The 12,336-nt window shown below is 37.2% G+C and overlaps 1 protein-coding gene across 1 annotated transcript in view; it reads right to left on the bottom strand.

The window, feature by feature from the left end:
- The window catches only part of LOC106881001 (dynein axonemal heavy chain 3), a 174,058-nt gene that overhangs the window by 10,789 nt on the left and 150,933 nt on the right, over positions 1-12,336 (bottom strand). Inside the window, exons 66-76 of the mRNA XM_052972117.1 lie at positions 11,880-11,984; positions 11,456-11,616; positions 9,873-10,044; positions 7,719-7,844; positions 6,888-7,065; positions 5,875-5,948; positions 4,847-4,933; positions 3,459-3,665; positions 2,959-3,096; positions 2,161-2,421; positions 1,303-1,395 (exon numbers count right to left, since the gene is read on the bottom strand). Coding sequence (XP_052828077.1) covers positions 1,303-1,395; positions 2,161-2,421; positions 2,959-3,096; positions 3,459-3,665; positions 4,847-4,933; positions 5,875-5,948; positions 6,888-7,065; positions 7,719-7,844; positions 9,873-10,044; positions 11,456-11,616; positions 11,880-11,984 — 1,602 coding nt within the window. The remainder of the gene's footprint in view (positions 1-1,302; positions 1,396-2,160; positions 2,422-2,958; positions 3,097-3,458; positions 3,666-4,846; positions 4,934-5,874; positions 5,949-6,887; positions 7,066-7,718; positions 7,845-9,872; positions 10,045-11,455; positions 11,617-11,879; positions 11,985-12,336) is intronic.

Genomic DNA, 12,336 nt, shown 5'->3' with positions numbered 1-12,336 from the left:
ACTGAACTCTGCTTGCGAAGACCACTAAACTCTGCTTGCGAAGACCACTAAACTCTGCTTGCGAAGACCACTAAACTCTGCTTGCAAAGACCACTAAACTCTGCTTGCGAAGACCACTAAACTCTGCTTGCGAAGACCTGTTGAGGCAAGTGAAATCGTAATCGAACTAAATCCAACGACTGGCACCCATGCCAACGTCGTCTCCTTCATTACACGTGCCGGATGGCACGTGTAAAGACATTCAAGCGAGATCGTTGCCAGTGCCGCTGCACTGGCCCTGTGCAGGTGGCACGTAAAATACACCATTTTGAGTGTGGCCGTTGCCAGTACCGCCTGACTGGCCTTCGTGCCGGTGGCAAGTAAAAGCACCCACTACACTCTTGGAGTGGTTGGCGTTAGGAAGGGCATCCAGCTGTAGAAACTCTGCCAAATCAGATTGGAGCCTGGTGTAGCCATCTGGTTCACCAGTCCTCAATCAAATCATCCAATCCGTGCTAGCATGGAAAGCGGACGTTAAACGATGATGATGATGATGATGAAGATGATGATAATGATGATTATGGTTGGAGTGGTGGTAGTATGATGAAGTAGATATACGATAAATGTATTTATAAAAATGACAACATGAACAATATATAGAAATTCAGAAGATACATGGTTGTAGAAAAGCAACCGTATTTCACACATTCATAATTTGTGACCTTGCACCTTTGTGATTCTATTTTACATCCAATGTTTCCAGTGTAGCATGGATTGGAGGATGTTGTTAATATTTTACATCTTATATTCTCAGTATGGTATGGATTAGAGGATACTATAAGATCTGGAGATTATTATTAGATATGTTGGATGATAATAGCACTTCAGCAAGCTACTCAACAATGAAGTAATACATAACATGAAACATGTTACCAAAACAAACTTGGTTATATAAATGTATGCTCCTTGCTCATGGGAATGACATTATAGTTGTTGCAAGTTAATTACAGCTAAGATACATTTATAAATACTACATACAGGTATGGTATATTGATTCTGTGTTAGTATGAGTATGATAGTGTATTTTTGAGCAGTTTCTTTCTACTTATACAACCTTCCCTCAATATCATCCCACTGTAGTTAGGCAAACTCAGTCAAACAGTGCTCTGTAAATTGCCCAAGGGGTAAAACATAACGACTGTAATCAGATTGAACTTATGCACTTTTGATAGTTGTTCAGAACCTTACCCTCATAACCACTGGGTTTCAATGACATCATTACTGTCAAAATAGTTTCTTAAAATTCTAAAGATAAAATGTTACCTGTTTAGGAAGAGTCATGAGAACACCCTCAAATAGTTGCTGTGTTTCTTGCTGGTCTTTAGAAATGTCAGCATTTTCATGTAGACCAAATACCTGATAAAAGAATTGAAGAATTGTGGTGGCAGTAAGATATAAGGTATGTACAAGTAAACATAAAATTAGACGATACATGCATAAATATGCATATATGTGTGTGTGAGTGTGTGTGTGTGTGTGTGTGTGTGTGTGTGTGTGTGTGTGTGTGTGTGTGTGTGTGTGTGTGTGTGTGTGTGTGTGTGAGTCTGGTGGTGTTGGATTGTTTATCAGTTTTCATATGGAACATTGCTGCACTGTATGATTTTAGCTGAGTGATAGTAGGCCATGATGTTAGTGAAGGGAAATAATCTCACTAAGGGCAAACAGGAATTGCATATTTGCAGTTGTGTATGGGTCAGCTGAAGCTAAAGTGGACTTTTTGGGTTGTCTGTAGCTAATGATTTGAAGTTCATTAACAGGGTGTATCTTTGGTGATAATAGTAGAGTAGATCAGATTTCCTATTGATGGCTACAGCTGTTGCAGTATATGCAGTTTCTTATGAAGGCAGATCTGACAATTGAAAATTCTTGATGAGTAAGAAGGGGCCCTATCAAGGATGCTCTGTATAATGTTAGAGAACTTATTTCTTTAGTCAAGAAGTCTCTAGTTGAAGTGAGACAGAAAGGAGGAGTTTCCCTTGTGTCAACACTTGATGCATGCATGTATGTATGTATGTATGTATGTATGTATGTCTTCCAGCCACTCTTCATTCCACACCAACACAAAATCAACACCATACTCTGATCCCTATCACTGAACTGTGTTAACATATCCAGACTTACCTCAGGATGTGGTATATAAGGCAGCCCACGGATGTATTCCAGGTAACAGTCCAAACTGCCACAGGGTGGAGCATAATATAAGCCACTCTCGGAGAATTTATAGTCATCATTCACAATAATGTCATGGCAGTAGAACTTCTTGAGTAGACTCATAATAAGGCGTCGGTCACTGTTGTCGGTCACTCGACCACCATAGTTGCACTCACCTGTCAGGTAAACCAGGGCTTCCAATGGGGGATCTTCATAGTCATTGATCAACATCTACATAATATGATAAAACCATTATGGTTTGCAATCAATGAATAACAAAGAGATGATAGTGACTAGAGTTACTATTACTGCTGCTGCTGCTGCTGCTGCTGCTGCTGCTGCTGCTACTTCTACTACTACTACTACTACTACTACTACTACTACTACTACTACTAATAATAATAATAATAATGATAATAATAATAACAATCCTTTCTACTAAAAGCACAAGACCTGAAATTTTGGGGAAGGGAACTAGTCTATTAAATCAACCTCAGTGTTTCACTGGTACTTAATTTATCGACCCTGAAAGGATGGAAGGCAAAGTCAACCCTGGTAGAATTTGAACTCAGAATGTGAAGATGGACAAAATGCTGCCAATCATTAAGATTGTTTTGCTTTTTTGTTGATCATACAAATGGAGAATTTTTAATCAATTGAAATTTCTTGGTTTCTACAAGTATGTTAGGGTCATTTTACCATTTGTTTTTTTATGCAACAGACATCCCTAGGTATTTTCTTTAAACTTTTTATGTAAAATACAAATACCTGCAACTGCTGTATAGAAACGTTGAGATCAGATTCATTGAACTGGTATGGAATATTCCAGCCAAGGGCTCCAAACTTGCGTCGCTCTTGTACCAAGGCATGGAAGAAACAGAGGCCAAACAAAAGTTTCTTAAACACCTGCAATAAATCCACAAACAAAGAAAACACAATTCTTCATTATATTTAATTAGAGGCAAAAGGAAAGGTAGCGAGAGAGAGAGAGAGAGAGAGAGAGAGAGAGAGAGAGAGAGAACAATAGGTTATAAATTTGATAGATTATAAATTTGATATCAATAAAAGACTACTCAGTTTGTATTTTATCACTAGACACTTTACTTTAAATAACCCAGTCCATGCTTGTAGATTTTATCCCAAAAAGGCATTACTACCCCCCACCACCTTAACACTGCTTTGAAAATTGTCCACAATTATCTGCATATCAATAATAATGATGATGATGATCCCAACATTGATAAAAGAACAATGTAATCTTTACTCACCCGTGGTTTGTTGCAAGACTCAAAGAATTGCTGTTCAGCTACAGGACTGCTTGAATAAGACTGCAGCAGTTTTGCTCTTAGACCCTTTGGTGGCTCATTGATGATTTTGATGCTGTTCTGTAGCACAGAGACAGGGAACTGTGATGATGGGTATGTTGTCAGCCAGAGTCTGAAGCTTTCTTTCGTATGTGCTGGGTTTTGGAGGACCTATATACATACAACAAAACAGTTTATTTGCTGGATAGTGGATCTGTGATGATGAACTGTGTAGTATAATGTGTGTGCATGTGTGGTGTGAGCCTACGTGCATGCATGGAGTGTAATGCATATGGTATTTATTAGTGTGTTTGTGGAATGTGTGATGTAATGTTTGTGCAATGTAGAAAGTGTGTGTACTATGGTTAGTGGTGTGCTCTAGCATATGGTGTCTGTATGTATTTATAGTGTATAGTGCAGTATGCTGTCTGTGAGTTTGTGTAGTGTATCATAGTGTATAGTGTGGCTATGATTTGAGTGAGCTCTGGTCAGTCTAGCAGATTGAGCCTCTGCATAGAGGCTTCTTCATGGGAATAAATATGGCTCAAATAGTGGGGCTCATTTATTTGTTCTCTTTCTCCAGATTTGTTGTCTTTTATTCTTATCATCAAGTTATAGTCAGACTAGAGACATTGTCTGAAAACTTTCTGCTCAAAGTAACCAAATGTTAGATGGTGGTGTTAAACCAAGTGTTGGATTATATCTACTGGAACTTTGCTGTACTGAGTTCAAGTCATTTATGGGCTCGAAGAAGATAACAGGAAACCAATCCAGTTACTCATCTTAGAAGCATAGACACCCTATCCACCTTGGTCAATATTAGTACTGAATTCTGCAATACTTTACCTAATTAAAAATCCTGCTAGATAGGTACCTTACTTAAGAGGGATTCCATGAGGTTGATGATTATGATAATGATATTATAATGAACGTGTATACTGTGCTCAAGTGCACTATCAGTTGACAGAAAAGGGTAAAAGGGGTAACATAAAGCAGCAATAAATTAAATTAAGAAAGACAGCAATAATAGCTAAATGATGGTGAATGCACATTTTTAATAATACACAACCCCAACTCCTGTCCATGAAAAGTGAACTGTAAAAGAGCCATGAACAGGAAAGAGTGCATAAGCACTTCAGGAGTAGTGTTGGTGAATTTTGGGAAACATGGAATTTCTGAAGGATGCAGTGTCCTGAAGTGGGTAATTTATTCAATGCTTCAGCAATTCTGAGTATGAAAACATGTTTTGAAAAGTCATGGATGTGAGAATGAAACAAATGGAAGAAGAGAAAGAGAAAGGGAAGACGAGGAAGTGATAAAGAACATTGGTTTATTATTAAAAAAGATCTTACTGTTTCACAGATGTTTTCCAAGTGTCCAAACCAGGAGACAGCCAGGTGACAGTTCTGCAAGACAACCCAGGTACCTTGTTCTGTAGCCTGACAACAAAGAAATGAACATTAGTTATCAGATTATATCCACATACATTTATGGATTATAAATGTTATTTAGAATCATTAAAGATGTGTGCGCGCACGTGCACATGTGTATGTGTGTGCGCGTGCATGTGTGCGTGTATACATGTGTGTGTGGGTGTGTGCATGTGTATATGCAAGTGTGTATGTGTGTTGAGAGTGGGCAGTGAAGTGGAAGAGTCATTAGAGTATCATATAAAATGTTTTGTGGTATTTGTTATTTCAATCTGAGATCTGAGTTCAAATCCTGCCAGAATCATCTTTGTCATTGTTTCAGGACTGATTAAAGTAGCAGTCCAGCTTGTTGACTTTGCAGAGAATTGGTGGAGTATCACATAATAGGAAATCTTGTGGCATCTGTTCCAGCTTTTTGCATTCTGAGTTCTAATTTTCTATAATTGGCTACCTAATGGCAGGAAACAGAGCCTTTGGGGGTCTGGCTAACAATGGCAGGCCTCTAATATAAGGGGGAACCATGCATCATTTGGAGCAGCATCTTGGTTATATCAAGCGCATATTGAAATACTTATACTATGGTTTGATTGAGCCACCACCGCCGCCGCCGCTGCCACCACCACCACCACCGCCACCACTTAAAAGTAACATGTAAAGATCTTATGAACTTAAATTTTTAAGGGATAGTGCTTGAGAGATAAATCTTCTCAAAAACAAAGACCTAGTATCACATGTAACATTTCTTGAAGTTTGGTATTGAATTCCACCATAAATAGGTCATTGAAAGCCATAGAAATTACAATGTAGAACCTACAGTGGATCTGAATTCATGACCTGTGAGTTAATTGACCAATATCAAAGTTTAGTAGCTGAATGAAGTTTAGCAGCTGCTATAGTTTGATCGGTATTAACACTGCAGTTAGTATGTAAGGTAAAATATCTCTACATACCTCTAATATTCTTTGTTCAGCAATTGGTCCCTGTCCTTGCCCAAGAGAGATGGCTTGGAGCCCTTTACTTCTTCCTATACATTCAAAAGAAAAGAAAATTATTAAATTTGCCATCAAAATATATAAATCAATCTAAGGATTTACAACATACCAAGACATAAATCTGTATGCTTCATTGCAGACATCAGCTGGTTGTTGTTAAGCTCCATTTCTATCTTGATCGAGCAGACCAATGATCAAAGGTGTTCCAGCCTTGACCACTCCATCTTTTTATCAGGTGCTGAGACCCACTTCGGTCATAACTGACTATGGGATTGCACCTAGAAAGTTACCCTCCGAGGCACAAGTCCGGGCAAGGTTGTTTATGGAAGACCAGCAGTCGCCCATGCATGCCAGCCTCCCCTCTCCACACCACTGATGTTATCCAAGGGAAAGGCAAAGGCCGATACAGCTTGGCACCAGTGACGTCACAACTCATTTCTACAGCTGAGTAAACTGGAGCAACGTGAAAATAAAGTGTCTTTCTCAAGAACACAACATGCAGCCCGGTCCGGGATTCGAACTCACAACCTCACGATCGTAAGCTCAATGCTCTAACCACTGAGCCATGTGCCTTCACTTTTATCAGGTACATCTAGAATTATTAGTCAAAGATATTTCAGTTTTATAACCAAACATTCCTACTGTGACCATCCTGTCTTTTTTCAAGATACAATACAATATCTAACAGTGGGAAATTTTTGATATTTGATTGCTTCCTTTAACAGGTCAAGCAACCATGTAGAGGCCTCCTCATTGGTTCCAACTGCTGACAGTGGCTCATATCATGGCTGATATAATAAACTATCCAGCATCTCTTTACCAGAGGTAATGATGATGATGGTAATGATGATGGTGGTAATGATGATGGTAATGGTGATGGTGATTGCGATGGTGACAACGACAATAATAACATTATTGCTGATGATGGTAAACATCACTGACTCACATAACTAACACAGAAAGAAACCTACCTTTGTCTTCAGCAAATCTGAAGAGTGCTGCCATAGGGTCCACTCCAGGGGACAGTATAAATATGAGTGGGGTCTGTGGGCTGGACTCTTCGTAGCTGACTGACAGATCAAATGTGGTTGGTTCAATGTAAGCCTGACCCATCCTCTGTTGAATAAAATTTTGTATCGCTGGGATCATCTGGTGAATAAGAAACATAGTTATAATGGTTGTGTGGATGATGGTTGTGGTGATGATGATGGGGTGAGCAGTGATGTTAGTAGTTGCAACAATGATGGTGGTTATTATGGTGATGATAGGCTGGCAGGTACATAGCAGAGCTCAAAGGTATGAAAGAACACTGTGAAAGAGCTTGAAAATATGAAAGATTGCCATACGGTTTACAGATATGAAGGAGTAATTTACACAAGAGGTAATGGTGTAATGAGGGCAAGTCAAGTCTAAGCTTATGATAGAGGAGAACTAGAGGTAATGATAAGTTAGGTGTGGGGTACAGTGGTAATGATGTAACAGAGGTGAAGCTAAATGAATTGTTATGATAGAATAGTGAAGATATCAAAATCAAACTACAGGGTGTCCACAAAGTCTGGGTATATGGAGTAAATAAAATCATAACATGAACAATTAAATATAAGAAATGATAATTTCTTAAAGTATGTGCTAATCCCCATGTACCCAGACTTTGTGGACACCCTGTAGAAGTAATACCGTGACAGAGGGAAAAACAGAGATAATGATAGAACAAAGGTGAAACAAAAAGCAAATGAAAAAATGGGGAAGGTTTAGCTTGAAGGCCATTAGCACCAAATATTTGTTTTAGGAAATATGTCTACCTTATCAGGACGAAGACAGCGGAGAACTAAGAGTTCTTGAAGCTGTGTCAGTTCCTCTCCATAGGGAGATGGGTATTTCATTTGGTGTGGTTGTGGGGAGTCATAGACTGCTTTCCATTCTTGCAACTGAAACAGAAGTATAATATTAAATAAACTAATGCCTGTATGTGTAAAAATACATTCACTTATACATAAATCACACAGGAGAGACCCCCACCATTCTATACACATCTGCTTACTCAGGCATACAATTATAAACACCTATTTGCTCAATACAACTACAACTGTAAACACCCATTAACACACACATCTACATAATACATTTTAACACTCATTATTATACACCACCTACTGCACCAATGCATATTCTTCTGCATGAGCCAACAAGAGAGCTACTATGCAGTCACCCCTGCTAAAGATGGCAACTAAATCTCTCTGAAATCAGAGTCTGTTGTTTTAAAAAAGAGAAAGGATGTATTGAATCATGTAGTCCCTGATATATTCTTTTCAACTCAAGGCATAAGGCCCAAAATTTTGGGAGAGGGGAATGAAAGGTAAAGTTGACTTTGGCAGAATTTGAACTCAGAATGTAAAGACAGACGAAATACTTCTAAGTATTTCGCCAGGCGTGCTAATGTTTCTGCCAGTTCACTGCCCTTAATATTTTTTTCTACTCTAGGCACAAGGCCTGAAATTTTTGGAGAGTGGGCCAGTCAATTAGATTAACTCCAGTATGCAACTGGTACTTAATTTATCGACCCAGAAAGGATGAAATACAAAGTTGACCTTGGTGGAATTTGAACTCAGAATGTAAAGACAGATGAAATACTGCTAAGCATTTTGCCTGGTGTGCTAATGTTTCTGCCCGCTCACTGCCTTATAGTCCCTGATATATTATGCTGACAAACATAAAAATAGTTAAGGCTGGAACACCTTTGATCTTAAGTCTTATCAATCATTTTTGACCTGGACTTAAACAATAACATCTTCCTGCAAAATAACATACATCCTCAAACACATCAACACATAACCTTTCTCCAATATATTAACACGTACACATTTGCTTATATGTCATTATACATCCTTTCATATATTAATATACACCTTTCCTGTCACATAATATATATCCTTCCTTTCACTCAATAATAAACATCCTTCCTTCCATACACTGGTACACTACTCAAACATTGTTATAAAAACATTATTAAACATCCTTTTGTATATCAATATCTTTGAACACTTTGATACATATCGTCTCACATACTGTATACCTTCTTTCTACATATTTATGCACATTCTTTCATATATTAATACAAAGATACAAATACAAACCCACTTACATATCAATATACATAATTTCACACATCAGTTAACACATTCCTTCACACACTAGCATATACCCTCCCTCACAATGATACATTATATGTATTACATCAATATACATATTTATATGCATTAATACACACCCTCTCACACATTAGTTTACATTCTCCTATTTATCAATAGCCCATACATTAAAACACACACACAAAACATGTGGTACTCCTATGCTAGAATTAGCAGTCAGATCTCTCTCAAATAACAGCCTACATTATCCTACAATGGATAATAATATAGTTTACTCTCTTTACTCTTTTACTTGTTTCAGTCATTTGACTGTGGCCATGCTGGAGCACTGCCTTTAGTCGAGCAAATCGACCCCAGGACTTATTCTTTGTAAGCTTAGTACTTATTCTATTGGTCTCTTTTGCCGAACCGCTAAGTTACGGGGACGTAAACACACCAGCATTGGTTGTCAAGCAATGTTGGGGGGACAAACACAGACACACAAACATACACATATATATATATACATATATACGATGGGCTTCTTTCAGTTTCCGTCTACCAAATCCACTCACAAGGCTTTGGTCGGCCCAAGGCTATAGTAGAAGACACTTGCCAAAGGTGCCACGCAGTGGGACTGAACCCGGAACCATGTGGTTGGTAAGCAAGCTACTTACCACACAGCCACTCCTGTGCCTATAGTTCTAGATATGTTTTAATAAAAACATGGGATGGTACAAACTAGGATGTCTTTGATCATTGGTTAGTTCAGTTAGGACTGACCAAGACTAAGTAGTACAAAGTAAATGTCAGAGTGAATATACTTACACGGTTTGTAAAATGTTCCCTGAATGTTTGTAAAGAAGATAACTGAGAACATCGTACAATTTCTGACCAGTTTTTCTCAGGTAGCCAATCTGAAGCCGGGTTACTATAAGGGTTTTCAAGAGCAAGTCCTCCAGTCAATAAAAATCTCCATTCTAAATCGTCTATTAGACCCCTGCAGAAGCACAACCAAAGGTCCGGTAGATTACATCAGAGAGAGAGAGAGCGAGAAAGAGAGAGAGAGCGAGAAAGAGAGAGAGTAGAACATGACCAACTGTTTAATACATTAAAGAAATTATCAATGTGTAAGTGTTGATTATGTTTATATGACAACATTTAACCTAGTATAATTCTATGTTGGAAAACAGTTAGCATCCAGCAATAAAATCCATACAAAAAAAAAAATGATATACACAATAATAAAGATTGAGGGATTTATTTTTTGTTATGTGTAATATGATGAAAGGCTATGACAAGTGATGATACACAGTACTACAATGAATCCATTCAACACATGCCAGAATGGAAGTGGCAAAAACAGTAGAACAGCAGACTAAATACTTAACAGTAGATGCACACACACACACACACACTATATTACATATACATATATATAACTTTTCAAACAATGTCATTTTTTTTTTTTGTTCTAAGTTCAAATCTTGCTGGTTTTAATTTTGCTTTTCATTTCCTGGAAATGGTAGTCGTGGCAGTCAATCAAAAATATGCACGCATACATACATACATACAGTTCAAAGATGGAACTTCTTTCTTTTACCACTTCAAATATATCTCTGTAATATCTCTTCCCTGAAGACAGAGGCTCATCTCATCCTAGGATGGAATCAATCTACAGACATTATTTCAGACTGCTGAACCCCCAGAAACAGCTGTTGGATTTGTAATACTTTTGTTCAACCCCTTTAATCCTCTATATCATTTGTATTCTATGTAAGTCGAACCTTTTTGCATGTAAACATATATACATTTTTTGTATTTCATGTATTAATATAGCAAAACTTTATATACTGATCTGTCTAACTTGCTTATCCCTACATTTATTTCTATACCTGCTCAAGTTTAATTCTTTTGAGCACTACTAAGTGTATTCTCATCTATGAACTATATACATACATACATAAACAAAAAAACATACGAACGCACTCATATATATATGTGTACATACATATATACATACTTCTGGTGACCTGGTAATTTGTGTGTTTTGAACATGCGAATGGAGGAGGTATTCTCTGATAACAAACCAACAACAGTGATCAGATATTCACATTCAAACCAGCCAGAATGTTTTAAGAATGAACAGATACATTATTGTTGGGACTCTGGCTGCTCTGCATGCACCCAATGAATTATTAGAATATGTCTACATGTCAGAAATGTAGTAACAAGTGAGTTCAATGATTGTTTTTTTGAGAATGCAACATAAGTCTTAAAAAAAAAAAAAAGACATGAATTACATCCTTAAAGAACCAAATATCTAAAAAGCAAGAATTGAAAAAATTAACAGCGACAAAATTTAGTTTAAAATTTAGTTTGAAAAGTTCAAACACTGAAAATATGCTTACTGTGCTTTTGTTAATCCAATACAAAGTAAAAATGTGAAGAGCAATTTATCTTTTTCAAACAACGACCGACACACATTGTTATGGACACTGCGGGTGAAATAATCATTGAGATAGTTTATTCTTTCACTCAGGATCTGCGAGGGTTCACTGTTGGTGATTGCCTGCATGGAAACATTGGAAAAGTTCAACAGTTTGGTTAGTTCAATAGACATTTCGTTGTGATTTTTCTTGGGTTTCTGCTCAACCATAAAGATTTAATCAACCCTAGTTGTGGCTAATATCAACCACACAATACCGGCAACACAACATTTATCTTAAGGAAGTTTAATATGTAATTGTGATAAAAGGTACTGGCAGACCAACTCTTAGTGCCACACACACACAAAAACAGACAATGTAAGTTTGGGAAAGGTCAGACACTAACCTGATGATACAAGTGAATAAACCAGGTGAGAGAATATTGGTACATGGGGTCTATATTGGCTAGGTCTGATATGGTGAAGAACAAAATGCTTCCATGTCTAGCCACCTGTGAGGACATAGAGAGTGAAATATATATTTTAAAAGTTTTTGTACAAAACACTTGATAGAGTCATGATCTTTGCATAAAAATTTTCTTAAAAGTTAATAACTATTTTAAAATTGTCTGAGAAAGATAGAATAACACAAACCTTTTGTAATGAAATTTTCATATTGAGTATGTCAGCATTTTTGAAAGTACTTACACAATATGAAAACTCCATTCCAAAAGGTGAGTTTTCTGGCTTTCTAAGACTTTCTTTAAAATAATTAACCTATAAGGAAATCTTTCTTTAAATTATATATATATATATATATACACGAGTGAGTGGACAAATGAAAGAAGGGCACTCAACCAATCT

This window comes from Octopus bimaculoides, chromosome 1 (assembly GCF_001194135.2).
Source record: "Octopus bimaculoides isolate UCB-OBI-ISO-001 chromosome 1, ASM119413v2, whole genome shotgun sequence".
NCBI lineage: Eukaryota > Metazoa > Mollusca > Cephalopoda > Octopoda > Octopodidae > Octopus > Octopus bimaculoides.
The sequence above is the reverse complement of the archived record's forward strand: the minus strand, read 5'-3'. Positions and strand labels throughout refer to the sequence as shown.